Genomic DNA, 27,971 nt, shown 5'->3' with positions numbered 1-27,971 from the left:
CAGTGGGACAGCCCTAAGCCCTGATGGACTTAGTGATGACAAGCCCCATTTTCACCATGGAGTCCGGTTCAGATGAGAATAGTTTGGATACAGGGTGCATCAGTATGTCTGGCACCCCAACAGAAGGGTGGCAAAAAGTGGGACGGTACTGGGCAGTAATCTGGGGAAAAAATGTACCGTACCCAGAAGAAACTGAATTGAACCACTTGGTGTAAACGGGGCTTAAGTGTGTGAGCGTGGAGATTTCAAGTTCAATTCCACGGACATACCCTTGGGCAACAACTGAACGCCATATTTCTCCTGCTGCTGGTCAGCAGTGTGTGAATGTTACATGAGATCAGCTCCTATTGACGGTCCTCTACTTTTGGTCTGGCTCTACTAAGAAAAATATTTCAAAAGTCTGAAAACACAAAATTTTGAATTTCATTCAAACTCCAATTACCAGAATTTTTCATGTCACTCTTATTAGTTTAGTGATTTTAGTAGGTTTTTTTAGCAAGCAGCAGGAAATCTTTCCTAGAAGTAATAAAAAATAAATGCAACAGAATGTTTTCAATGGTACAAACATACTTTATTGTACAATTAATTTATTGGCAAAAACAATCAGACCACCAAAATAACTTAAAAAAAAAAAACTAATGAAAATGGAGCAACAGTTATTTTTGCTTTCTCTCAGCAAGCACCAAAATTGTTAACAAGAGGAACGAAAAAGTGGTCAAAGATTCCATTTTAATACTAAACAAATATTTAAATAGTCTTATTTCCAGTCTCTTTTAAGGAGAAGAAATGATTAAAACAAAACTATTTGTTCAGTTGCCATCGGTTTGTACAGTGATTCAGTATGTTTACAACTATATTCATGTACATGAAACATTTCTGAAAAAGGATGGTAGAATATACTCCACGGCCTCCCCAGGGCAAACTGAATGACTGTCTGCAGTGTCTTTTTGCATCACCATAACATCTTTAATACAAAACAAAATGTTTTATCTAATAATTCCTGTAGCTTCAAGTTTTATTTCCAAAAAATAAAATTAAATAATATATCTATATATAAAAGACAGTTTTTCCTTGTTTTTTCTTATAAAATAAGTCTCAAGATATATTGCCACCTGGTTCTGATGCATCCCCTCCCCATACCCAGCAAGCCCAACCTTTTGAGAAAAATAGTGAGCGTGTGAATATTGTGTCTTCGTCCTCTCCGTAAAAAGCTAAATGACCAGATTTAAACTCTTTCAGATCACACCTTGAAACAACCCGTGCCCCAGCTCGACTTCTTGCAGGGTTCTTTTTTTAAGATTTGAGATTGTTCAGGTGTGTGACTTGATGCAGTAGCCCCTCCCTCCCTAAAACGTTGTCAAAAATACACAGAAAAAGGCGCATTGGTGCTCGTGACCGACTACACCCCACACTGTACCTTTTAGAAAAAATCTCAATACTGTACAGTAGCTCAGGAGTACTTTTGTAGTTTTTACAGATACAGCAAATATCCAATCAAACAAGAGGGAAACAAGCAGCGGAAAAAACTTCTCTGCTCGTACGGTTTAAAGTATGTACATGGTTGTTTTTTTTTGTTGTTTTTTTTACATCTTTCACGTTCATTACAAAACAGTATCTAAGTCCACCATTTCTTATTTGTACAGTACTAACATTGAAATAAATCTTGTCGCTGAGAGGCAGTCATGAGGATGAGGAGAGGACAAGGAAACCGTTTGGGAGGATGAGGATACAGGCAGGATTTTCTTAAACCTCTGCAGCCCAAAAATAACGTCACCAACCTCGTCCACATGTCACAGTTCATCAACAAGGCTTTCTTATATTTACAACCTTCTAACGTAATCCAGCTTTCAACAACACACCTGACAGCTAGATGATCAGATATCAACAGTTCAATCCCTCCTTTTATCACAGAGTAGGGGTGAAGGGGGGGGTGCACATTCATAGGACAACTCATGGAGAGGGGAGAGGTGGCCTAAAGGGGTTTGTTCTGCAGATCTGGACTTTGAAAATTTAGACCAAATCCACTCCCCAGAAAAAAACACTGTTGAGGTTCAAACAGAAAAAAACCCTGCCAAAAAAAGGAACAAATAAAGCAAAAAAAAGGAAACCCGGTTTGAATTAAACGGCATGAACACCCTCCCACCCACATAGCAAATAATAGAAAATCTACACGTGAGTCGTTGCAGTCACTGTACAAAGCTGTAAAAAGTGTCCAGAAAAAAGAAGATATGTTGACGCTTGTTTTACAATTCCATGACGGGGTGGGGAAAAAAATCCATTCAGAAATAAAATATACTTACTCTGCAAAATAGATACAATTATGACTGAGTATCGAAGCGGAAAACAAAACAATAAAAAAGGTACATTGTGTCAACTCACTTTAATTTTTAGCCACATTTAAAATCTTAAAAATATTCATAAAAAGGCAAAAATTCTCAGTCCCCAAAAATATTGTGTCATAGACTAAGGAAGAAATATCTTCAACCTGAAACACTGCCCTTCCACCGTTTTGTACACAATTGGCAAAAATATATAGATATATATTAACAGCAATAACTTACCATTGTTTTAATTTATTCATTTATTGACTTCTAAGATTTATGTTGCATCTCCCATAGGAAGGAAGCTTCAGTTCGTGTTTATACATCACAAAAATATTTAAATAAAAATAAAAACTTCTAAAACCACAACGTCGTAGTCCCGCCTCGCCCTCCTCCCATGGCAGTTTGTTGTTCGGGGCGACCGATCAGAGCGTCAGCGATACAGCGATACAGAGACAGACTGGAGTCGAGGCTACATCAGGTCTAAACTGTTGTGGTTAATGTTCGTCCCCAGCTCCTGGTTGCCATTGTTACTGTTGTTATTCCCACCCATCATGTCAGACTGCCCCCCCTGCATACCCGTCATCCCACTCAGCTGGGACATGATTGAGTTCTGGTCCGAGCTAAACTGGGTCGAGTCTATGGAGCCGCCTGGCTGCTGCGACAGCGCCTGCTGCTGCGGCTGTGGAGGTTGCGGGGGAGCCATGCTCGGGTGGTGCTGGCCGAGGTGGGCCGGGTGGGGCGAGCCAGTCTGGGTCTGTGGGGAGATGCGATGAGGAGAGGGTTGAGGCTGGGGTTGGGTGGAGGGCTGCATGCGCGGGGACGGGCTGGAGTGTGGAGGTTGTGACTGAGGCCTCGGTGAGGGCTGAGGTGACCGGACCTGACTGCTGAGCGAACCTGCTGGACCAAGGCCTCCTTGGCCTTGGAGATGAGGGTGGGGCGACTGCGCCATTTGCTGTTGGGGACTCATGGGACTGCTGTGGTGGGGGGAGCCTCCGCCCAGGTGCTGCTGCTGCAGTAGCCTCTGGTGGATGTTCTGGTTGAGCATGCTCTGGGTTGTCTGTGGCAGCGGCGGCCCACCACCCCCTCCGCCAACTCCACCCTGCTGCTGTGGCCCTTGCCCTGGTCCACCTTGTCCAGGCTGGAGCTGAGGACCTCCTGGTCCTCTGGGGCCTCCACCTGGCCCTCCATCTTGCCCTTGGAGCCCACCCATTGAGTTTTGCTGCTGCTGTTGTTGTTGCTGCTGCATCTGCAACTGTTGCTGCAGCCGTTGCTGGATCGCTACAGCAACATGGGACATGGAGTTAGGGTAGCCTTGCTGCTGCCCCATCTGTCCTGACCCACCCTGGGGTCCTCCTTGCTGTTGCTGGGGTCCTCCTACACCTCCACCTCCTGGCTGGGGTTGAGAGGAGGGGGGTATCCCTGGTTGTCCCTGTCCTGGTTGCATGAAGCCCTGCTGGCCCTGCTGCTGCTGCGGCTGAAGTCCTTGAGGCTGTTGGAACTGTCCGTGGTTACCCATCTGTTGTTGTTGTTGTTGCTGCTGCTGCTGCTGTTGTTGTTGTTGTTGCTGCTGCTGCTGCAAGTGTCGTCTCATCAACAGCTCTCTGAACTGTGGCGTCATGTTAGCCAAGTTGCCTTGCTGCCCTGCTTGCATTGCCCCTTGCTGCTGCTGTTGCTGTTGTAATGCAGCCATTTGTTGTTGCTGCAGGTTTCCAGGCAACATGGGGCGCTGTTGTTGTTGTTGCTGCTGCTGCTGTTGCTGTTGTAACTGCTGAAGCTGAGCCATGGTGGGCATGTTCCCTCCACCTGCTCCACCCTGAGCCATGTTCATTCCCGGCTGCCCCGTCTGGTTCACATTAACCTGCTGCTGTCCGTCCATGTTGGCCCCTGGCAGCCCTCCAGCAGCTCCAGGGAACCTCACACCACCAGGTCCTCCTTGCGGAGGCCCCCCTGGTCCCCCAGGTCCCCCAGGTCCCTGACCCCCTTGATACCTGGCTGCTCTCTGCCTGATGAAGGCAGCCATCAGAGTTGGGTTGGAGCGAAGGATGTTGAGGACCTGCTGCTGTTGGAGCGGTGAGCTGGGGGAGCGCAGGGTTCTCAGGAGGTCTTGTAGCGCCGCCTGTGGGAGGTTTCCTGATGCAGCTGCACTTGCAAGTGCTGCAGGCGTTCCCCCTGCTGCTCCCGCTGCGCTCATCACCTGCATCAGGCTGCGGTTTCCTTGCTGCAGCTGCTGCTGATTCATCGGCTGCTGCTGCTGCTGCTGCTGACCTACAGCCGTCTGCTGCTGCTGGGCCATGTGACCCATCATTGCAGGCCTTTGCTGTGGATTCATGGCTGGTCCTCCAGCCCCCCACTGCTGGTTTCCTGGCTGAAGTTGTCCACCTGCTCCTTGCTGGACTTGCTGGAGCTGTTGCTGAACTTGAGGTGGAAGCTGGGACTGAGGACCCCCTTGCTGCAGTCCTGCTAGCATTCCCTGCTGCTGTGGGTCTAACATAGTCCTGCCAACAACTCCCTGAGCCTGAGAAGGCATGCCCTGGCCTCCTAAATGTGGCATGCCCATCTGGTTTTGGGTGTTTTGGTGGTGAGCGTGTGGTGGTATCATGCCCCCTTGTCCAAGGCCACGTATCTGGGCTTGAGCATGAGCCTGAGCCATCTGTCTCTGTGACTCTGCCAGGCGCTGGATCTTCAGGGCCGTCTCCACAGCAGCCAGAGGCGGCCCCTGTTGCTGACCTGGTACAGGCATTGGCCCCTGACCCTGGTTGGGTTGTTGCTGCTGCTGGGGTGGGGTAGCAGGACCCAGTCCAGGTTTTCCAAGGGACTGGTGTAGTGGAGAGGCTCCAGGTTGTCTGGGGTTGTATGGAGGCAAACCTCCAGGATGCTGCTGGACATTTGGAGGCTGCTGCTGAAGCTGGGGCACCATCTGCTGCTGAGGAGAGTTCATCATTCCCCCTCCTCCTCCTCCTGGCACCGACTGGAACTGATGGAGATGGTGTTGGGGGGGCATGGTACCCCCTTGCTGCTGAAGCTGCGGTTGCTGCCCTGGAGTTCCCATTCCCCCCATGCCTCCCATACCCACTCCTTGCTGCTGAGGGAGAGCAGCCATGTTGCCTTGAGTTGGTGTTTGCGGTGTTGGAGGCTGTGTGCCCACTGATGTCGGCGTACCGGGTCCTGTTGCTCCGTTGTTGGCTCCTGGAGAGGGTAGGCCGTTGCCTCCAGGTGCTCCTCCAGGTGCAGGCTGACCGACTCTCTGCATGCTCGCCATTCTCCTCCTGAGCATCTGCGCCTGCTGGAGCCGGTGCTGCAACTGCTGCTGACGGAGCTTGTGCTTGATGTTCAGGCAGAACGGAACCGGGCACTTGTTCTCCTGACAGTGCTTCGCATGGTAGCAGCACAGCGCAATGAGCTGCTTGCAGATGGGGCATCCACCGTTTGTTTTCCTCTTGCAGCTCTTCGTGTGCTGAACGACCCGTTTCATCTTCTGGCAGGACGGCAGGGAGCAGTTTGCATTTCGACACTGGCAGGCGTGGACAAGGGACTGGATACAGCGCTGGATGCTGAGGCGGCGAGAGTCTCCTGGACTCTGAGTGGTAGCAGCAGCTTGGTTGCTGCTCTCATCATCTAAACCAAGACCTAACTTCTCCATCTTGTGCTCGTGGCCCTTAGTGTTATAACATGTGATGCAGAGGTCGTAATCCTGTGGAGGACAGAAAGAAATTTTCAGAATCAGAATCAAACAATGAGGTTAAAATGATGCCAAGCCCCAAATCAAACCTTCCCAAACAACCCATCTGATGCTCACCTCACAAACGGTGCAGTGGAAACGAGTCTCCACATGGTGCTTGCATTCATTACAAGTGTAGACAAATCTATCCTGGCTTTGGTTATGTAACTCCACCAACATGCACATGGAGCTCCACTTGGATCTCCTCAAAGAGCTGAACTCCAGATGTTTATCCCTGGCGAGTGTCAAGAAAGCATCACGGCCATCCATGAGATCACAAGCCATAAGTGGATCTGGGTCCGAGATAGGTGGCAAGGCATTTGCCATAGGACCAGCGATGAGCCGGATCACGAAGAACACCTGGGACAGGGAGAAATAACACAGATAAGACTCAAGAATTTAAGTGGTCTTCATAATCAATTAATCACTCCTCCGTCTCATACCTCCTTGTGTTTCTCCATAGTGGCGTAGAGTTTCTGCGAAAGGTCATTCGAGACATTGGGCATCCCCGGCTTCTTCTTGTTGGCTCGGCTCAGGCTGCTCTTGTTCTTACTTGTCTTCTTGTTGTTCTTCTTCTTTGCATTTTTGCTGTCACCTTTCGTGTCCTGTAGGCCAGAAAAGAATATTGTTGACCACATGTTGTGAGAAGCCACACACTTCCATGACCATGATGATGATTGATCGTAGCGCTCTTACATCAATACTCTCATTGGAAGTGCTGTTCTCCTCTCTTTTCCTTTCCTCCTCCTCTTGTTCCAGCTCCTTGATGCTCTCCTCCAGCACGTTGGGCCAGAAGTCACCCTCAAAGTAAGGCAGCTCCTTGGCACTGGTCAGACGATCCTCGGTCGCCTGCTTGAAGATGTCCTTTTGAGATAAAATAAAACAAAAGTTAGTTTTTCGCCCAAATAGGTGAGGCAAGCACATTGAAGAATTGATATGAACGGTCCTACCTTGTAATCATGCACTATCCGCTCTGCCACAGCTTTGTCCAACATCTTCTTGTACCACTCCTGGAGGCGTTTGGGCTTTGGGATCTTCTGATCTGCAGGGTGACAGTGGAAGATGTAGTCGTCCCCTTCACTAGGAGGACAGGCCCAGATGTGGCCAGTGGTGTAGCTGAAGAGACGCAAGAAGAACACAATCAGTAAAGATTATTCAAGGACTAAAGTCTGGGTAAGGATTGGGGTAAAGATTTTTTTCAAAGCAGCAACACTTACCCCAGTTTCTTGACATACTCCAAGTAGCCAATGAGGATTTCATGGTAGACAGCTGTTCTTAAAGATCGAGGCCGAAAGAAGTGTACACTGTCAAGGTAGGAGATGTAGACTCGCCTAGGTGGATGAAAGAGGAATATTTAAGAGCAAAAGTTTAATAACAAAAAGGGAATTTTGTAAAGAAAGAAAAATGTGACGATCTTACCTCTGATTGGGCTGAGGGCAGTCGGATCCGTACTCTTGCACATGCATACCAAAGAAGCAAACTTCTGCTCCGTCGATATCCTCGAAAGCAAAAAGAGCTTTTGTCCTGTAAGGGAAGGACTCGGACATCTCGCCGTTGTCCACAAATCTGTAGACAAAGATGCAAAATTAGAGCAACAGGAGTAAGAAATTAGTTCTAGATCGAGGCCCGAGTGGAGTAAAGTCTTGTTCTGCGCACGGTAACTCAGGTAACTCAGAAGACTGTGCTTAAAGCAATAAGCGACTGCTTAACTACACAAAGCATGCTAGATCTGTATTGAGGCTGACCCGTCAAGCAGAGCCACTTAGCAGCTTTTCTCCTTCCTTAGGTCAAATCCGTCCATATGAAGAAAAATCCCATCATGGAAATAAACATTGCAGAGTGCCAGTTTGAATGAACAGACTCTACATTTCGGGACAACAAGTGATCAGAAGAGGTGGGTGGTGCAAGTCTCAGTGAATTTCTGAAAAACTACAAACACTAGTTAGCTAGCAGGATTATGGAAACAGAAGCAACTGGAAAGAGTTTCGCATCTGCATGGAATCTGCACATTGTGGACTTAAAGAAGGTGGAAGTACTTCTCCGTCTGGCATCGACTGCAGTGACACCTTTGGCTGGAATAGGTATTTGTTGTATGCACTAGTCTGTTTCCCATGAGCACTATCACTCTTTCCATGGTGTGCATTTGTTTTAGAAGCATGGTGGAGAGCAGATCTTTTCTTTGCTTCAAATAATTTTTTTAAGATGCAAAGAGACATCATGATGTATTTATTAACAGTAATGTAGTGGTTTTTTTGGCCTGACAACAAGCTAACTTCACAAAATCAATTTGTGCTATAGTTTATATTATTATTGTTTACCTTTTTAAGTGATCATCTTAGTTAAATCGTAGATTAGAAACTTAACACAAGGTGATTCCAACTCTGGATGGAAAAAGAGATATTTTGTTTCCCGTACCTGGACTTCATGCCTGGTTTAACCTCCACCACCTTATCAGAGACGTGGACAACACGAATCGTGACCTCTCCAGACTCCGGGTGGCTTTGGCGCTTCAAGAAGTCATTCACTCTTTGCTCAAGGTATAAGCCCAACTTGGTGTGGGGCAACCCTGTTTGGAGGATAAAGGACGGGAATTAACTTTCATTTTTACAACAACTTACCGATCAACTGCTCAAGCGCTGGTGGGAAATGTCATCCTTAACTATTGGAGAGCGTGCAAGTTACAAAACAAAAAGTTTCCACTTACGTTTGGCAGAATACTTGTTCTCTTTCCTTGTCCTACTTGCTTTCTTCAAGCAGCTGTCACATACAAAACTGTGAAATGGCGTAAAAACACAACATTTAGTGACTGACATTGTGAAACTGAACGCACATTATGAATGACATGAATCAGACGTTGCTGCTCACCCTGCTGGCCAGATTGTGTCATTGTGTAATACACAAATCTGGTGCATCCTTCGCCCGCAGTCCATACATTCAACAAGCCTGAAAAGAGTGACAGAGGTTAGTTCTCACAAAGACTACGGATAAAAAGTTCCACTTTGTAAATAAGTTGGTCTTATTAAAGCAGAGGGTAGCATTTGGTGAAGAGTTCACTTACAGTTCAGGGTCCAGTGTGTCGTTCTTCTTCTTCTCAAACTGATCCTTGTTAATTGATCTGAAATGGATCAAGCAATAAAATCAGGATTTTACAGAACAGGCTGAATTAATTATCCTCTCTGTAAACGGGTAATATTTGTCAAATGTGATTTAAGAGAAGGTTAAAAACATGACTTGAAACATGACATGCATCCAAAAGAAAAACAGAGTTTGTTATGATACTTAAAAACAAAATGCCAGGCTGTACCAGCATTATCAACAGTTAAGTCTTGGTTATTATAAAACCATTACTCACGTCTGAGGCTGTGTGGGGTCGTCACCCAGAGAAACAGTCTCGCCCTGGATCTCATTGAAGCACTTTTCACAGAAGTGGTACCTGTCAGCAATAAGCCCAAATTTTGGTGAACTACACCGTTCCCCACAGCACAGTCAATCACAGACAGCGCACGGGACGGCAGTCACCCATTGGAACAGGACAGGGTGCCACAAGCGGAGCAAGCAGGAAGTGGGAGCGCAGGACAGCAGGAAGTCGTCATCACAACAGCCAGTCATGATTTTTTTGAGGGGTGAAGGGTAAGAGGGATGGGGTTTGGAGGTGCATGGTGTTCAGGCAAAAAGCAAGCCAATGTTGAGACCACATCGGAAGGGAGGACAGACGAGTCACACACGGGGAACAGGACGGGACAAACATTCAAGACAACACACAGCAGAGAGCCGAGGCAAAGCACAGATTAGCGATTTGGACATGAGAGGATGAGCAACAACAACCACCGTCACAGCTAGCAGAGCGAGAGCAGAATCAGCGGGAGCTAAACATGAGGAGGGAGCTGGAGCAGCACAGGACGTAATGCAGACACTGAACAAACATGAAGACGACAGCTCAGCTGTTCACTCATTCAAGCAGTTCATTTTAAAGTCGGTCCTTTCACATTCCTGTGAGCTTTTAAAAGATGCTCAAAATACAGGATGAACCAATAAAGATGATGGGTGGTAACATTTTAAGAAATGAGAGGTTTGCTTGAAAGTTCAAATGTTGTAAGTTTCGATAAGTTCTGCAGATAATTTAACAAAGAGGCATTTCAAAAACTTGACAAGAAGGAGGATGTCAACACTGACAACTTTAAAGCTAAAGGATGTGAGACATGACCAACTGTTAAAATGCCAGAGCATTGGGCTTCACATGGTTTTAAAAAATGGGGAACATGAAGTGAAGGCAAGTGTTTTGGGAGACAAAATTTATCAGGGAAACGATAAAAAGACTTAGTATCTATGTCGGCTTCTCTGACAAAGTTCAATTTTATGCTGACTGTCTTCATCAAGTTTCCTCCTCTATAACCTTTCCCCTTCTGCAAACCCATCAAAGTTTTCCCACCATCAGTTATCACATAGCTGGTTCCCCTTTCATACCTGTTCTGGTAGCTGAAGTAAGCAGCATCTCGGGGAATAGTGCACAGCTGCTTTCCGTAGCAGCAAAGTGTCTGAGGGGAGAACTCCAGCTGATGGAGAGAAACAAAAGAAAACAGAAAGACCATCAATAGGTGTAGTCACAAACACAAAACGCATCAACTGCCTTACACTTCTGGTTTGGATTCACAACCTTCAGTTCCACTAAATTAGCTTTAACTAGAAACAAAACATTGTTTTCTTGTGGAAGAGTTGATCAGAGCTTGTTTTTGTCAGGCTTAGATTTGCAAGAAACAATTCCAGCGAACATCAGAATCAGCTGTGTTTCACTGTAAGCGTTCTCAGTATCCATCAGCAGACATCTGAAGAAGGTTTCTGTCTTTGTGTGTCACTCAAAGGCTCTGAGTATTCAGAGAAGCAATAAAGCTTCTGAGCTAAAACTTCCCCTTTCTTTCACGTGTCACTGCCTGAAGTCGGATTTGCAACTTGTGACTAAACAAGAGAATTGTGGAGGAACGCTTTTTGTTTTCCTACTGACATTAACCAACTAGCCGTAACACTATGACCAAAGTGAAAATCATTGATTTGTCACTCAGAAAGTTAATACTTTGTTCCCAAAGATGATGATCGAAGGTGATCAGAGAGATGAAAAACAGTGAATCTTTAACACTTTCGTGTGCAGCCAAGGCTCACTGATGGCGGTTTGGAGCGAAGGCTGGCGTGAACGGTTAAATCTCAATCCAAGTGAGCAACTGTGGGATGACAACAAATCAGATCCATGGCGGCCCTGCTTCACAACTTCCAGGACTCAAAGGATCTGCTGCCACCATCTTGATGCCAGAGTCCATGTCAAAGAAGGTCAGGGCTGATTTGGCCCTGACCTGATGAATGAAGCGACACAATATCAAGCAGGTGGTCGTAACGTTAAGGCTGATCAGTGGATCTTATAAAGATGACAGTGGATGTGTTCTCAGGTTACACGTTTGGTCCTCACACAGCTATTTTTGTGGAAAGCATTCTTTAATACTGCTGGTCAATCCTGTTTGGACCACAGACGCATTGTCAAATGTCTCAGCCATCAAGTCTCCCTTGTCTTCAGACGCAGATGTCTACTTATGGAATACAAACTGTTTTAAATAACTTTTTTTTTCTTTTTTATAGCGCTAATCTGTTTTGTTATTTGTCTGCAAAACCAAAAATAGCTGAGTCTAAGGAGAGTTGAAATGTGATATGGCAGTGGTATGCCCAAGGCCAAATTTAGATATCACCCTCTTTACAGCGTCCATTTTCAGATGAGTTGGATGGCAGTTAATTTCTGCATCTGAACCATATTCTAAACGATATCACACATCGTATGACTGACACAAGACTGGATAAACCAAAGACTTGATTCAGAACTACATATGCTTTTGTAAATTTGGCAGCTACTTCAGATTGACTTTAGTCTTCTGACACAAATACCTGAATGTTTTAGACACATTTAGTCTTTTTTTTACCTTTTGAAACATTTTGGTCTAGTTTAAATTACTATTGATTTTATCAATTAATAATCAAAGTGTTTTTTTTTCTTTTAATAAATTTTCATAGCAATTCAGAGGTTAGCGTTAAGGCTGTACCAGGTATTTAAATGTGAAACATCTCACACTATCCCGTTGGACAGACATCAGCAAACTAGCATAAATTAAGCTGATGACACAGAGTTACTAGCAGTAACAGCAGAAAACAGCAAACCTCTAATATCAAACTAACGTCCCAGTAGCTGGTTGTGTTTTTGTCTATATCACACACCAGATGTTAAAAATCGTCACTAAAAATGAGAAACACGCATTTAGGTGGAGAGAAACCACAGCACACTTGCTTTAAGCTAGCAGCTGCTCTTAAGCTAACTAGTTGAGCCAATCGTGAAAAAATAGGTTGTTGACAACATTTGTTGTCACATTTTTCAATAAAGGAACGAAAATTTGTATAATCATTTTTAATCCCAAGTTATATCATGGACATTTTATTCTTTAATCACAAATGCTAGATTTTTAAGTCTTTTCTTGTGTTGTCCCATTCACAATCGCTCTCTTTAAGCACCATCCTACCTTCCTCCCACAGCAGTACCCAAGGCCTTGCATGACAGGGTCGATCTCCTGCTCAAAGACCTCGGCCAGCTTGGAGCAGTACTTGTAGACTCTGGATGTTTTGCGGTTGTAGAGCCAGGCGTTGTTGAACATCAGCCAGATGTCGTCCACGTACTGCCAAGGATCCTGGTACTGACCTATCACCACACACAGCGTAGGTATTAAAAAAATTGTAATAACTGAATTAAAGCATGCTGGGAGTTTGGAGCATCTCTTATGATAAGAAGGACATCTATTTGCACAGATGTCAAATCACAACTTCAGTCAAATTAATTAGGTTAAAAAGCAGAAAAATGAGAAAATGTTCTTCCTTAAAAAAACATTTTTCCACTCATTTTGCTACTGGACCACATGTTCAACATACAATAAATCTACACCTGAGGTAATTATTCTGGAAAACAAATGGAGAAAAGCAATTTTGAGACCAAGTATTAACAAAAAACATCCATTAGGGCTACAAACCTATGTCCAACTTTCGCTTGATGGTAGACAAGTCCATGGGATTCTTCACGATGTCAAAGTAGTCCTATAAAATAAAATGAATATTAGTAAGCATGACTTTTACCCTAGTTTAATCACAATGCAGTATGATATATCTTATATAACTTGTTAATTATATTAAATGTATTAAAAGACCTTAAGAAACTCAACAGCACAAAAGAGCAGAATAATGGGAAAAGACACACAGCAGACTCTGAGGGATGCTGCAGAGAAAGAGATATATCTGAACCCCTGTGGGGATACATACAGGTATGCAGAGCAGCTGAGGGTCTACAGGCATTCTGAAGGGCAGAGACTCTGGATCTTGTCTGTAAAGAGATTCTAGCGTGGGCATCAGGGCCTGCCGAAGCTCTTCTGGCTTGAAAACTGGAAGGAAAAAGAGATCAACGTGAACAAGGGGATTGGAGAATAATTGAGCACAAATGTGTTTAAACTTAAAGAGGCTAAAACATGTCTATGCTTCACCAACTAGGCAAGTAGGTTAACAGACACAAACAAGGAAACAAGTCACGTAAAGGATAAAAGGTTTTACTTACTCTTCTTTTTTGCTGGGGCTTGTGGTGTAGCCTCTGACGTCTCTTCTTCCTCTTTTACCTCCTTCTTGACTTCCGGTTTCCTGTCTTCGGTTTTCACGCTCGCTGTGGGTGCCGTCGTGTCCATAGGGCCCCCTTTACCTCCCTCACCAGCACACTCTTCCTTTTTCAGCTCTGATTTCACAGGCTTTTCTTCCGTTTTCAGATTGCTGAGCTTCCCACCCTTTGAACAGCTGCCTGCATCGCTTTCATCCTCCTCGTCCTGCTGCTTCACCTCCATCTTGGTTTCCAGGTTGGTTGCTGAACTGTCCAGCTGTGGCTGCTGGGAGGAGTTGTCCAGGCTGCTGACAGAGGCGGGGGTCATGGCCTGACTGTCCGCTGGGAAAGAGCCTTTTTGGGACAGCTAGAGAGACACAGAAACTAAGTCAGGAACTGGAAAGAAAGTGAGTGAGTAAATATATCTGAGGGGATGAATAATCAGTAAAATCATAAGTGATTCAACTATGGTATCAGTGCATGCAGCCAGAAGTTTTACTTGTCTTCTCTGAATGTTTTGATGAATAGGTGTTGAAACAGAACTGACCGGAGTGCGTGGCAGCTGAGAACCATGCGGTGTCGAGCCAGAGGCCAGTCCAGGATGAGACGGCGTGGTTGAACCAGACGGCCCCATGTGCTGCTGTTGGAGGGACTTGTTCGAGCCTGGGCCCTGACCGAGCTGGTTCTGCTGTGGAACTGAAGGTGGGGCCAGCTGTGCTGCGCTAGGGGTGTGTGGCTGTGGGGTCTGGGACCCAGCTAGTCTCGGGGGCGTTTGGTGAGGGGTTGGAGATCTGCTGTGAGCAGGAGAGGGAGAGCTGCCGCGCATGGCTGCCAGGTGGGGGATGGAGTTGGGTTGCTGGTTTGTGGTGGATTGAGTCATTGACGATGCAGCAACGGATGAGTTGGGACCTCCAGCACCCACACTCTGAGGACCCATCGGCCCAACTGCAGATACACTACCAGGACCACTGGCTGAACCTGGCTGTGCTAGAGGACTAGCAACTGGAAGAGAGGGAGGAGTGCCCATCTGCGTCTTGAGAGAGAGAAGAATGGGAGTAAAGAGATCAGATGGGTGCACAGAAATAGAAGAAAGTTGATCTTTTATAAAAAATTTCATACCCTAATTTTACACATCCCATATCCCTCACAACCCCACAGGCTAAAAGGTCCTTTTTACCTGTGGCATGCCCGCCTGTGCACCAGGTTGGGCCATCCCAGGCTGAGCTGCTCCGACTCCTGGACCTGAGCCAGGAAACGGTCCCTGTGGCAGATACTGGTTCTGGAGCTGGTTCACATTAGGCTGGCCCATCCTTGGTCCAACCATTCCCATCTAGTAGGAAAAGGACATGAACAGAGGCCTGAAAAAACATTCAACACCCTTTTTTGCCAAGTGGCTAGAGATGTCTGTGAACAGTTGATCAGGGTTTAAAATTGCCATGTCGAATGCAGGGAGCATTCGTGCAAGAGAAAAATTAGTTGTAGTGTGATTTTTTGGTGAAACATATGCAAATATTGCGCTAGGTGGTTGAAAAATTATACTCGCTGAGTCGCCCGGTGTTAATGACGTCAGTTTTAAGACTTCTGCCTCAATCGCTCCCTTTCACTGAGCATCATTATCACAAGACAGAGCGCTAACTAGCATGAAATCAAGGAAGTGAAGAGTGACGGTGAAGGAACACAAAAGAATTTATTTTTTGGGCAACAGGAAATGTAACTCCTGAGGACTGTGACTTTTTGTGATGGTGTGGCAGCTCTCAGTTTGCGAACAAAGTAGCTGAAAGATTGGGTTATGAAAATGACAGCGCACGACATTTACTGCAAAGCCTCATCATGGATTCCACTGATTTTAAATCAGAGAGCTTGACAAAACGACAAACACAAAAATTGCAAGTACAGGAGAGGGAGCTGAGAGCCAAGAGCCCAAGTTTCAAATTGTGGCTTCAGGATGCACAAAGCCTCAATAATAATGTTGTTTCTCAATAAAAGAATTGTTACTGCGTATAATATAGTTGTGGTGCTTCTAAATTTGCGGGTAAAGTGCCACACAATGTTGCTGGTGCACCTAACTTTTTGTCACCAGCACCAGAGCTACAAAGTAGAAGTTGCTTTCAGGCTGAGACTTTCAAAGATTTAAATTTGCCCTTTTGATTAAACAGTATCCTCTGCTAGCCCTTTAATAAAAAGACAGAGGTAACGTCCCAAATCATAAAGAAACATGAAAATCTAAACATGTTATGGTGTGCTCAGTACTGACCTGATTGCCAGTTGCTCCCATTGGAAGAGGAGGCGTGGACCTCTGACCCACACACTGCATCCCCATCTGGTTAAACTGATTCATTCCTGGTCAAACACAGAGATCAAAACCATGAAGTGATACATACAAAAAGTACATAAATAACAAACTCTGGCTCCTCTGGATCAAGGGCAACTGGACGACAAACAATTTTAATCCATCTGATTTCTGAGTTGCTCTTTACCTGGACCTTGCATCCTGTTAACCATCTGATTTGGTCCAGCTGGTCGCACTATTGACGGGTCAGGGAGAGGACCATCTGTACATTAACAAGAAGATTCATAAAATGAAGATGTGATATGAGCAAAGAAACAAACTCTTGTTGACTTCCTTTCACAGCTATTAAGTCTTTTAGCCAAGGAAAAACTTTTCTTTCCCATCTAAAACTCTGAGATGTTATTGCATTCCTATGCCAAGACAAACATCACTTAAATTAAGTGTGATACGAGTAACCCTGAGGTGACAAATCTGGGGTCAGAGGTTCTAATGCCAAAGCTTTGAGTTACAAAATAATGCTAAAATCTCAAAATTTCACATTCCACAGTATTAGCGTTGACATGAAAGCCTGCAGCCAAATGAAACATGAGTAAATCCAAGTCTACATGTCTATTTACTTGGAGGAAGTCCGGTGGGGGGCTGACCCATGCCGGCAGGCCCAAGGCCCAGACCCTGCTTCTGGAGGCGGGTTCTCCTCTTCTCTTCCAGCTCCTTCTGGATCTTATAGATCTTCTCAGCGAGTAGGTGATAGTACTCAGCCTGCAAAGAAGAGAGGAGGGAAAATAAAGAGAGTGGGTGGGGGATGGGGGGTTACGTTTATGAACCCAAAGACAAAAACATTTTGCAACAGCAGAAGAAACAGGAAGAGATTCTTCAGCTGGAGCTAACATAATCAGACAGGGTGATATTTTCTAGGTTTTCACTTAAAATCTTTGGGTAATTCCACAAGCCAAGAAGAGGAAAGCCACTGCTAAGAAACAGTTGCTAGAAATTAACTAGTATTTTCTTAACATCCAGTAACTTACTCTGCTGTTCGCTGACTCATACATGTCTCCCTCAACTTTTCTGGCATAGGCCACAAGGTTCTCCATTCGACGGTCCTTAAGGGCAGCGGGATCTGGAGTTGGAAAGATGGCCTGAACACTGTAGGCGGAAAAACAAACAGAGAAAACGCAAAGAAAGAGGAAAAGGGGGAAAGAGGGAACATTCGTTTTGTTACTTTCAACCTTTTTTTGTCAAACTAACATTTATTTGGCTGGGAATAATCGCTCAGTCTTACTGGTGCAACTTCACTTGGCAGTTCATGTGTTTAGTTTACGTACACATACTTTTTTAACACAGTTAGCATCTTGTGTAATATATGCATATGACTGCTACATGGTGTTCCCGTGTAACACTTACAGTTTGTGCACCAAGTGGTTTCGTAAATCCTGTGTGATGTCTTCATGCCAGCTTTTCCTCATGCCTGAGGCAGAAGGAGGACCTGCTGTGGGCATGGAGCCGACTCCACTCGCATCATTCATCAGACTGGACGAGACAGGAAGAGATATAAGGAGATATGACGGATTCACTTTAGAAAAATACATAGGTCTGAAGTGAAACTCTGAACTCTTGTGAAAACTCCTGTCTTGGGTTTTTATGTTTGCCCACTCACCCTTGGCTGGTCACGTTGAGGTGCATCATGGTATCCTGCAGCAGGTTGGCTTGTTGGCTTTGAGAAGGAGCCCCTACACCTCCATTGACTCCCATAGGATTTGCGCCTTCAGATAAAAGGGTAAGACATATGTGTCTCTCAACTTTGAAAACCCTGAGCACTCACTACCATCACAGATGGGAAATCTTTCTGAAAGTGAGGTTAAATAAACATGCAGTCTAACTCACCTATCGGGTTCAGAGGCCTCATGCCTGCCTGGCCTTGCAGGCCCTGGTTGGGCATGTTGGGCTGGGCAGCCTGAGCCTGGATCTGGTTGCCTTGGTAAGTGAGGCCCAGGGCTGCGTAGGCTCTTTCAATGGAGCTGGGGTCAATCTGGCTCGGCTGGTTGAGGTTGGGAGCACTTGGTTGGCCGCCAGGTACTGCTCCGAGGGAGCTGCCCAGACCTGTGGCGGCCGCACCGAGCAGAGCTGTGAGGAAATCAAAAGAAGAGGGGATGGTTAATAATACATCTGATCTGCACAGTTCAACATAAGCTTAAAAAGCCTGTGACACAATATGTACACAATACACAGTAAAGAGATTTATGTTCACATGTTGTATATGTTACGTTTACACATTCATACTTTTAGAGCCCTAATCAAACAATAACAAATACAATGTGAAAAACTGGTGATAATGAAACTGTATCGTTAAGACGGACAGCTCAATTTGAACAGAAGAAACGTGCAGGTATAGCTTTGTTTGGTCAGATACAGACACTCACACTGCGGGTTCCTCTTGTCCCCAGCATTCTTCAGCGGCAGGCAGACCGGGCAGTCGTGTCGTGTGCAGTTCTTCCAGTGCGAGATGATCTGCCTCGATGATGCACAGTGAGCAACTGAGGTTAAAAAAGGGCAGAAAGACAGGAGTTAGGAAACAAAAAAGGCAGGAGAATTACACAGAGTGAAATTAAAGTGGACTTAAGAACACCACTGAATCAACAGGACACAGTCAAGGGTTATTAAATTAGCAGGCTGGTGTTAGTTTGGATTTCTGTACGCTGCCACTGTGCAATGCAAAACTTAAAGCAATAAAAGTTAAGGCAGCACAGTGGCTCCCTGTTGACGGTTTATCAAAGTAAGAGCAGCATGGTTACAGAGAAGACTAGGGCATTGTGTTTTTCCTGTTCCTTTCTTTATTTCTGTTCAACTCAGTCACCCAAAATATTTGTCAAACATCAATAAAGTAGACAGATGACTGATCACGGTGCTTTCACTAGGTCTGTTGATTGGATTTTTTTGGATAACTGATGAATTTTATCCCACTTGTCAGTGAGCATGCAGCATCTCTTCTACTCACCCTGACAGGATTTGCCAGCCTGGCAGTGAGTCATGTGGTTGAGGACGTTCTTCATGGTGCGGCAGTGGGGCAGGTTGCACTGGCGGACTTCCCCGTTGGCCTGCTCCCGCCGCTGGCACTTGTGTGCGTGGAGCAGGAGCACCAGTTGCTGCTGGATGAGCTTGCGCTTCTCAGGGTCAGCTGTAGGTGGTGCTCCAGCGGCAGCAGACGCCGCAGAAACCTGGGAGCCGGGGCCAACCAGGCCTGTCTGAGCGTTAGGCACCATCCCTGGGGCCCCTCCCAAAGGTGCACCTGAGGGGCCGCCTACACCAGTTTGTGTCTGTTGGGAGCCCTGGAAAGTAAAGTGAGAGTCGGTAAGCAACAGGAAGGTAGGTAGACTGGGTTTCAAATGCAGCAGGGTGAGATGATTGAACAGCATAAGAAGGAGGATACTGAAAAAAGGGACAGAACTACTTTTTGCATGTGTCAAACTGGGAATGCACTGGATGCGTCTCCGGTCCGGCTCCACTCATCCGACAACTCACACCAGCTGCGTGTTCCTGCACTTCCCACTCCATTGCTGAGCCTCTCTCTTCATTCATGTTGGGCTGTAAAACCTTAAACCTGTTGACTCCTGTCCTGACTCAACAGTCGGTTGTTTTTTTGTTATAGTCAAGTTAAATGAGATCTACTTTTGACAGTTTGTTTTGTTTTGAAAGTCACTGAGGTGGTTTCCATGCACAACTTCCTGTCCTGCTTAATCTGCTTTTTAAAAATCAACGCGTCACAGCATCAAAATTGGTTGACTGGTTACGACAAAGGACTGGACACAGCAGGGCAACAACGGAGAGGATCCAGTGTGAATTGACTATATATTGTCGGTGGGGGCCTTATTGGAATCACAGACTCATGATGTGGGCTTTGAGCCTCCTCACCAACAGCTATAGGGTGCCAGACCTGACAGTCAAGTGAACTGTGCCTTTAAATGGACAAACTCCTGATCTTAATTTCTTCTAAACTGCTGAGTTAGGAAAAAATCCCCACCCCACATAGTGTGTGCCGATAGAGAAGTAGCGATTTGGACCCAAGTCGTTGTCCATGGTTTCAGGTCCTTCTGCATTCAGTCCCAAGTGGACAGTCAAGAAACTAAAATGTTTTGCACTTCCCCAAAGGTTTCATTTTTCATAAACTGGATGTTGTACCTTAGAGTCAATGCATTAACTGGAATAGAAATTCATTTGATCCTTTGCCGTGATGGAGCGAAGCCGGATCAGAGACGCATCTGATGTATTTTTGCCACATGTAGCAAATTTTTGGTGTCTTCCTACCATTGCAGCCATTCCTTGCATGGGCTGGTTCTTCTTGTCCACGTTGAACTGGGCCAGACTGTTTGCCATAGGACCTTTGTTCTGGAGCTGAGGGCCCAGCCCTGCACCTCCCAGACCTTGGTTCCCCTGCCCAGCATATGGACCCCCGAAAGGCCCTCCTGGGTTCCCCATCATCCCCATCTTAGAGGGGGGAGAAAAATGGGTAGAGAGAAGGCAGAAGGAGAGAAGAAATATGAAAAGATGTCACCAAATATTCTTTTTACTCAAACTCAAACCTTCGCTCATTGACTGACCTGTTGATGTTTCACAGAAATGCCAATCAACCCTAAAATGAAGGTGTCTCTCGGAGCTCTCAAGAGCATTTAATCTGTTTTATAGCCTGTATTTTCTGATGCTGAACAGCATGCACTAAGGAGGAAAACATGTCATTGAATACAACTAGTGAAAAAAATAAATAAAAACACGTTAAAAAAAAAAAAAACAGTAGTAAGACCAGCACATTTGGAAACAGTGATCTGAATTGAGTCTTCTTTACTACATGCAGGTTGTGGGTTCAGTTGAACTCTCCTTTTTATCCACCAATCTATCACTCAACACCTTCCCACTTCTCTTTATTCCTTCAATTGCATTTTCGTTCACAGCTTTCTATACCAAACTAAGAAACCATCTCACTGCATGTGATCTTGATGGCTGAATCAAACATCAGTGTCTCAACACCACATTCATTCGACGGCAGCAGCAGCTTGCCACTGCAACATTTTTACTGTCACTCCTGAGGGACTGTCAATCACACAAGCGGAGCAGTTTTCTGCCACTTCAACTCAACGCATGAGACTACTGTACTCCAGCATGATGGCTGAAATACATACAGACAGCATGGGACTGGAGCACCTCTTTTAGGATGTATTAAGGGAAAAAAACATCAACTTATATCGCACAACGAGCAGTTTGAGTTTTTTAGATGTAGAAAATCCAATTTGAGAGCTAAAAATGTGGATTACTGCTCCTGGATGTGTCCTTACCTTGTTCATAGCTCCAGGCTGCTGGCCTCTCATCCCAGCCTGACCTCCAGCTCCCTGTTGCTGTAAGGTCTCTGCCAACAGGTTAGTGTTGCCACCCATCCCTTGATTCCCGAAGCCCATCCTCGGGGAGCCATTCATCACCTGACCTCCCATCATGCCTGGCTGCTGCTGCCCATTATTGCCCTTCTGCTGTGCTCCCATCATGGCCCTGTTCATGCCACCCATCATCGTAGCATTCTGCTGCATCATGTTGGCCTGCTGCTGAGGGGAGAGGTGCTGCTGCTGCCCCTGGCCCATCATCTGCGGCGGCCCCTGACCAGGAGACGCCTTCATGTTCGCCAAGTGTTGCCCCATCGCGTTGGGACCTCCTGGGTTGCCCATGGCTCCTTGGTGCCCTTGCTGGGTAGAGGATGGTCCTCCTGAGCGCAAAAGCTCAGACAGCTGTTTGTGCTTGGCGACAGCATCCTGACCTCCACCGGGACCTCCCCCGGGTCCAAGACCAAGACCCATTCCTCCTGCCCCTCCACTGCCTCCACCGAGCCCTGCAGGTCCTCCCAGTGTGGTGTGCAACTGGCTGAGGTCTCCACCATTGACCAGGCCTGGCTCATTGGAGTTGATGAGCTCATCTGGGAGATCATGCTCCAGGTCAAACAGGGAGCCAAAATCTGAAACAGAGGAGAATTGGCAAGTTGAGATAAGGCAATGAGATCAAGAAAAAATCAAGAAGGACCTACAGGGCTTGTTAGGCCAGTAGAATCCATCATTTTTCGGCACGGTTGAGTTAAAATGTGAGTGCAAGCTGAAAAAAAATCTGATAAAAGTCGAGTAGAGACCTATGACCATTTCTCTCTAATAACAAACTATCAGGCACTGCAAAACTGATCGAGATGCGCTCATCATGGCAGACATGCACAGTTTCCATCAAAAAAACATAAATGCATACACACACAAGCCAAAACCCCTGTGGAGTAAAGTGACTTCAGCATGTTGGGAGAGAAAAGGTGACAAATGGACCATTTAAGAGGAGCAATGCAACGACATGAGGCCAAATCAGAGGATACCGCCACCAGCGACAGTGTTTACGTGTGTCTGCTGGGAACAAGTGCGAGCAACTCAGGTAATCAAAAACATCACGGGATGTCAAAATCAAAGCATTCACACAGGAACAGAAACTTACTCTGTCCTGACTCTGATTTCGTCCCATAAATCAAAGACTCAACACAGCACGGTATGACTATTGTGTAACCCCGCTAACCAACATCTATGAATGTTTTCATTCGTTTCCTTTTTCCAGCAGCAGAACTGATATTTTACCCTGTTTACAACACCAAAACTCAATGCATTTCTTTTTTTTATGAACCACAGATCAAATATGAAAGAATCCTGAAAACAGCCCAAGATCTGGGCACCGCTAACGCACCTCTGACTGTTCAGCTCAACAGTATTTTAAAATAAGCTTCAAACATATTGTAATTTTTAATACTTGATCTACAGTGAATTTCTTTACAAATGCAGCTTTTACCTAAAAATGTAAGCCATGGAAATACACAAAATGAGATGATGAGCAACAAGCTGGGCACAGATACGAGATACTCTCTGCAAGAACTCATACGAGCACTACACAGTGCATAGTCTGCATGGTAGTGTCACGACAAACAGTGAACAGAAATTATGCTTCTGATTGTGATACATTCCAGCTCTCACACAGAGGTATTTCTTTAACAGGGTTGCATTGAACCTCATCATGAAAATCAAAGTAAGTAAATGTATGACTTTAGCATGTGGTCCCAAACCACGGATCTTGACTGCCATCGACAACCATAGGAGGATAGCCCCAGATGCAGCTGTTTGTGTAAAAACCATTCATCAAACGCACAGTGACAAAATAAAGGGGGATATTTCGTGCATGGGGGAGTGTGTGACTGACAATTTGACTTGCTGGTTAAAATCGCAGCGGCTGGTCATGGCGCTGTCCATGCTCCTCAGTTTGGTTCGCAGGCCACTATTCCAGCTGCTGTCACACGCCATCCACAAAAACACACCAACGGTGGCAAATTGGGCTCAACAAATAGTCGGACCCATGGGCCTAAATTTAGCTCCGCCACAAGGCTTTCCCTACCGCTGACAACCTCTGCTTTCCTTAACGTTTTCCTATCTACGGTAGCTAATGGTAGTTTGTAATGGGTGCGAGTTATGATGGGGCAACATAAGATTGTTGAAGACGGTGGTAGCCTTTAAAACTAAAATTACGGAATAAGAACAGCTGTAGCTGGCTGACAATTTGACACAGCTTTGAGACACAGAAAACTTTATTACAAGTTGGTTTGGCATTGAGCTTATTGTCAACCCGGCTAAAGTAGCCATTAGACATGGGACCGTCTGTTGAGGACCCGCATTCAGCCAGCTAGCATAGCATAAGCCGAACGGCTAACAGAGCTACCTCCGGCTAAAATGGCTGTTAGCATGTTAGCTCGCTGTGTTCACGTCCGACACACACTCACTACTAGCAAGCTAACATTAGCAAGCTACGACAAAAACAGAGGAGTAATCACGCGTTTTCTCTTTCGTTTAAGTGGACACAAGCCACTAAAAATAAATAAATCAAAGAAATAACAGTATAACAGATTGTATCACGAAACAATACTTACCATTTCCATCGCTGGCGGAGGCGGAAAGTGCCGGAGAGGAGAGTTTAGGCCTCTTGGCTGAAGGCGGGCCAGAGTCCAGAACGTTCTCGGCCATATTTTTTCGAAATAAAAATATATAAAGTATCCACAATTGCAGACGTTTTCACGCCCTTAGAAGCTCATTCCTTTTCGTGTCCAATATTGCGACTTTTCCCCCTCCTTTTGGGGGACTAAGAGGGGGAAAGTCCCGTGTACAAATTACTCCTCTTTCCCTGGGTTCGCCTCTCGATTTCAGCCTCGGCGTATATCAACCCCCCTCCCTCCCTCGTCGGATTTTTTGTTCTTTATAAATTTCTGCCAGCGGAGGAGGAGGGGGTCGGTGAAAGTACAGAGGGAGACACACGCAGCGGCTTCCCTCTAAACTTACACAGCCTCTTCGGATGTATATGCTCTGTTCCCGGGTCTGTCTTCCATGCTTGCATCCGTCATTTCAGCCTCCTTTCCAGCGGAGTCTGGATGGAGATAATGTCGGGCAGAACAGGCTTGTTTGCCTGCGAAGTGATGGTGGTGCTGCTGGTGGCAGCGGGTAAGGATGAGGGGATGCAAATAAAAAATAAAGCTGAAAAATGTGCAGCCGTGATGGTCGATGAAGTAAAATGCTTATTCACGAGACTCTGCGTTAAAAAAGGAAAATAAACAGAAAAGCGACAGATGTTGCGTTTTGTCTTTGGAACAACCAGAAGTCACATCTGCTTTTAATGGGATTTCTAGTTGAAAAGATTCCACTTGGATTATGTTAAAAGCCGTTTTGAATGCAATTAGCCTTCTTATTGTCAATAAGTTTTGCAGCTGTTACTTAAAGATATATTTTTTTTTCAACTCCTATTGCAACCAACCAAGGTAAATCTACACACTGAAAACTTTATTTACAACTAAAGGGGTATGGTAGAACTTATTCCTCCATAATTGACATTCACTAAATTAAAGATTTGATCCCATCATCTTTATTTTGATTTGTTTGCTTCCTCACTGGCACAGCTCCATGCATACATTTGTAAATCCTCTGTTATACAGCACAGAAAAAATGCAATTTCCTTGGCCTGTTTCACTGTTTACTTTGCATTAAAACTATAATAAAAATCTTTTTCCTGATTTGGTTTTGCACCAAAACAGTCACCAACCTAAACTTTTATTATTTGACGTCAAGGTTTATGCCGCCTTTAACTTTACATTTGTATTATGAGTGTGTGCTCCCTTTGCTCTGATTAAAACTTCTCAAATAAGTCACTTCGATCTAATGACCCTTAAGGTGTCTGAATGTAATCCAGGGATGACAGTGAAAACACAACATTTTTTCCCCAGCCTACACCTACAGCATCTATGGAGCTGGTACTTTACATCTCTATTTAAGTGTAGGCCTGACCATTTCAAAGCCATTCATTAATCGCTCATTTATCTTCAACCTCAATTGTTCTCAATTTCCTGAAACTTCCTCTGAGAGTAGCTACAAAGTTAGATCAAAAAGTCACATGTCATTTTTAATTACTGAACCTGTAACATCTCATCAAATGCACATGGTTTTGATGTGTTCTACAGTATGATGTATTCTATGATTCAGAATGACATTTTGTGGATCTTGAATGTGTTTGACGACATGAAAAACTTAGTGAACACTAAGAGTAAGTAGGATTAAGTAGAAAGGAGGCAAGTCTCTATGGTAAACTAACTATTCAACTCAAGCTTTTTGGAATTAATACTACAATCATGTTGATTTCCAACAATATGCTGCAAGTGTGTGTTTTCAAGATGATATTTTTCCCAATACAAACTTCATGTGAGATGCATTTAAAACCAAAGTCTTGCTTATTGAAAATGTAGCAAGTATTATGTGTTGAGGCATCAAACACCCTGTCAGTGAGGCCCATATGTTTCTTTGTCCGAGCTGGTGATAAGAAACCAAAATGTTCAACTGATTGCAATCAGAATTATCGCTTTTTGTAAGTTGCATCTCTTGTAAAATGCAATGCAATGCAGCAGGTCCCTTGTGTTGATGTCCTTGTGCAATATTATGATCAAAATGCAACTGTACTGCATCTCAGAAGCTAGACAGAGCTCCATTAAACATTCAGGGTTATAAAGTAACCACAACAATTAATGTATGCTGCTGTGGGATGAACTATCAGTGCATACATTATCAGAATCAAATCCAACTCTGGTAATGTGGTCTGATGCCCAGTCTGAGAAGTTCATCAAGCCATGGCTGGATGAACCCACTAGGGGGCCAGTTCTATCTGCTCTGCCCAAAATCCCACCATTTTTAGTTGGTGGAGAGAGAAGTACTGCTGTAATTACAGAACATTTAAGTGTAATTTCTTCAGTACAGTCACAGCCAAAACACTTAACAGATTTTTTTTTCAAATGTTGAAAAACTTAAAATTGATTGGTTCCAAAAAAAAAAAAAACATAATAAATTTGAGTGTTGGGTCAATTTGGTTCTGGTGATCCACTAATGGAGGTTGTGCTTTCTAATAAAATCAGCACATTTGAAAGGTCTTCAGAGACAAAAACAGCTAGAACAAGGAACCTAACGCAAGGAACATGCCTAAAGGTTCAGATTATCTGCCAGGTAGGGTTCAGCTGCTATTGGATAGTCTGGAAGGGTGGATACAGTCCTTGAGCAGCTGGATACACTTTGCAGAAATTCAGACAAATCAACAGATTGAAAGACAAACCAACATCTAGGCATCCAATGGTTTCCATAGCAAAAAATTGACTACATCCTGATTTGCATGTGCAGAAAAATCTAGAAAAACATCACAGGAGCTTTAGCAGCATCAGTCAAACTAAACTGGTGTCCAGTGTTCCACCCACCCTGTACCTGGTTGACTTTCAGATAATGGCCTTAGGTCCCACAAGGCTGCCAAGAAACCCCTGACTTTCGATGGGCCCAAACACATAAGAACTTGAATTGAAAAGAGGTTCTGTGGTCAGATAGGTCCAGTTTCCAGCTTTACCTCCCTCCTGCTAATGTGAGAGTACACAGAAGACCAAACAAAGCATTTTCTCCAAAATGTACAGTACTTATTGTCAGCATTAAAGGGGCAGTACTATGGTTTGGGGATGCATGTGTGCTGCTGGTGTTGGTCATCTCACTTTATGTGATGGCACATTTAACTCTGACAAGTGTTGTGCTATTCTCCAAACCCACATGCCCCTTTCTGCATGTGCATTGTTCGGTTGAGGTCAAAACTGGATGTTTCAACAGGATAATGCTCCTTGCCACACAACCAGGGCCCAGAGAACTCAGCTGCAGACGCACAACATCCAGGTCTTAGAGTGGCTAACTCAATCCCCAGGCATCAGTGCCCCTGAAAATATGCATTTGATTATCAAAAGGTCTGTTCCAAAGCATAAACCAAAGTAACCAAAAATTAAAACCAGTAATTCAAGAAGAATGGGACAATAATACCCCTCAACAGTGTGAAAGGCTGGTAGGAAACATGCCAGACAGAATTAGAGTTCTACTCCATGCTGATTGCAGGACTACAAAATGTCTATATGATGTGATGGTTTGTTCAATCTTTCTTTAGTTATAAACACATTCTCTAGTATTTGTTGACTTTGATGCTGACAATGAAGATGATGAGAACTTACTTTTGTGAATTTAGTTTTGTAAGTTTTCTTTTAAACTCGATTTTGTATGTATTTGCTTTCAATTTGGCATGAAGAAATAAAAATGCATACAATAAGTCTTGCAAAGGGTGGAAACAGGTGAAATTTTAGATTAATTAAAAGTATATCTGAATCTACAGGAATTATCCCCCAAAATAGGTAAACTGTAAACATGTGGCTTTCAGGGTCCTTTGGAGGTTGTCCACATCAGCAATCAACAGAAACTTATCATGTATGCATTTTTTTACCCCACATTATTTTTTTCCACACTCTTTTTATTAAATTTTTGTCACTCAATCAACACATTTTCCAATGAGTATGTGAATCCTGGCATTGGCAAATCATGTAGTTAACAAAAATAA

The 27,971-nt window shown here is 44.7% G+C and overlaps 1 protein-coding gene across 4 annotated transcripts; it reads right to left on the bottom strand.

Annotated features, from left to right (window-relative positions):
* Positions 1-628: 628 nt before the first annotated feature.
* Positions 629-24,510, bottom strand: ep300a (EP300 lysine acetyltransferase a). 4 transcript variants are annotated; one of them, XM_074663251.1, is made up of 31 exons: positions 23,959-24,510; positions 21,311-21,975; positions 20,289-20,468; positions 18,982-19,312; positions 18,401-18,520; positions 17,871-18,110; positions 17,644-17,749; positions 17,391-17,516; positions 17,015-17,132; positions 16,607-16,748; positions 16,177-16,251; positions 15,954-16,039; positions 14,877-15,029; positions 14,247-14,732; positions 13,667-14,066; positions 13,378-13,496; positions 13,092-13,155; positions 12,591-12,766; positions 10,507-10,595; positions 9,395-9,505; positions 9,101-9,157; positions 8,908-8,985; positions 8,747-8,814; positions 8,458-8,608; positions 7,462-7,608; positions 7,260-7,373; positions 6,993-7,158; positions 6,739-6,906; positions 6,486-6,647; positions 6,121-6,402; positions 629-6,015 (listed from the first exon to the last, which is right to left on the bottom strand). In XM_074663251.1, exons 1-31 carry the CDS (start codon positions 24,050-24,052, stop codon positions 2,794-2,796), a joined length of 8,496 nt encoding a protein of 2,831 aa, XP_074519352.1. In that variant the 5' UTR covers positions 24,053-24,510; the 3' UTR covers positions 629-2,793. The 4 variants fall into 4 exon arrangements, with proteins under 4 accessions (XP_074519352.1, XP_074519354.1, XP_074519353.1 ...); XM_074663253.1 differs by having other exon boundaries at positions 9,395-9,475; XM_074663252.1 differs by having other exon boundaries at positions 18,407-18,520.
* Between the last annotated feature and the right edge of the window lie 3,461 nt (positions 24,511-27,971).

This window comes from Halichoeres trimaculatus, unplaced genomic scaffold (assembly GCF_033239565.1).
Source record: "Halichoeres trimaculatus isolate MK-OKI-2021-1 unplaced genomic scaffold, fHalTri1.1 fHalTri1_scaffold_23, whole genome shotgun sequence".
Classification (NCBI taxonomy): domain Eukaryota; kingdom Metazoa; phylum Chordata; class Actinopteri; order Labriformes; family Labridae; genus Halichoeres; species Halichoeres trimaculatus.
Note: the sequence above shows the minus strand (reverse complement) of the source record. Positions and strands in the feature narration are given on the sequence as shown.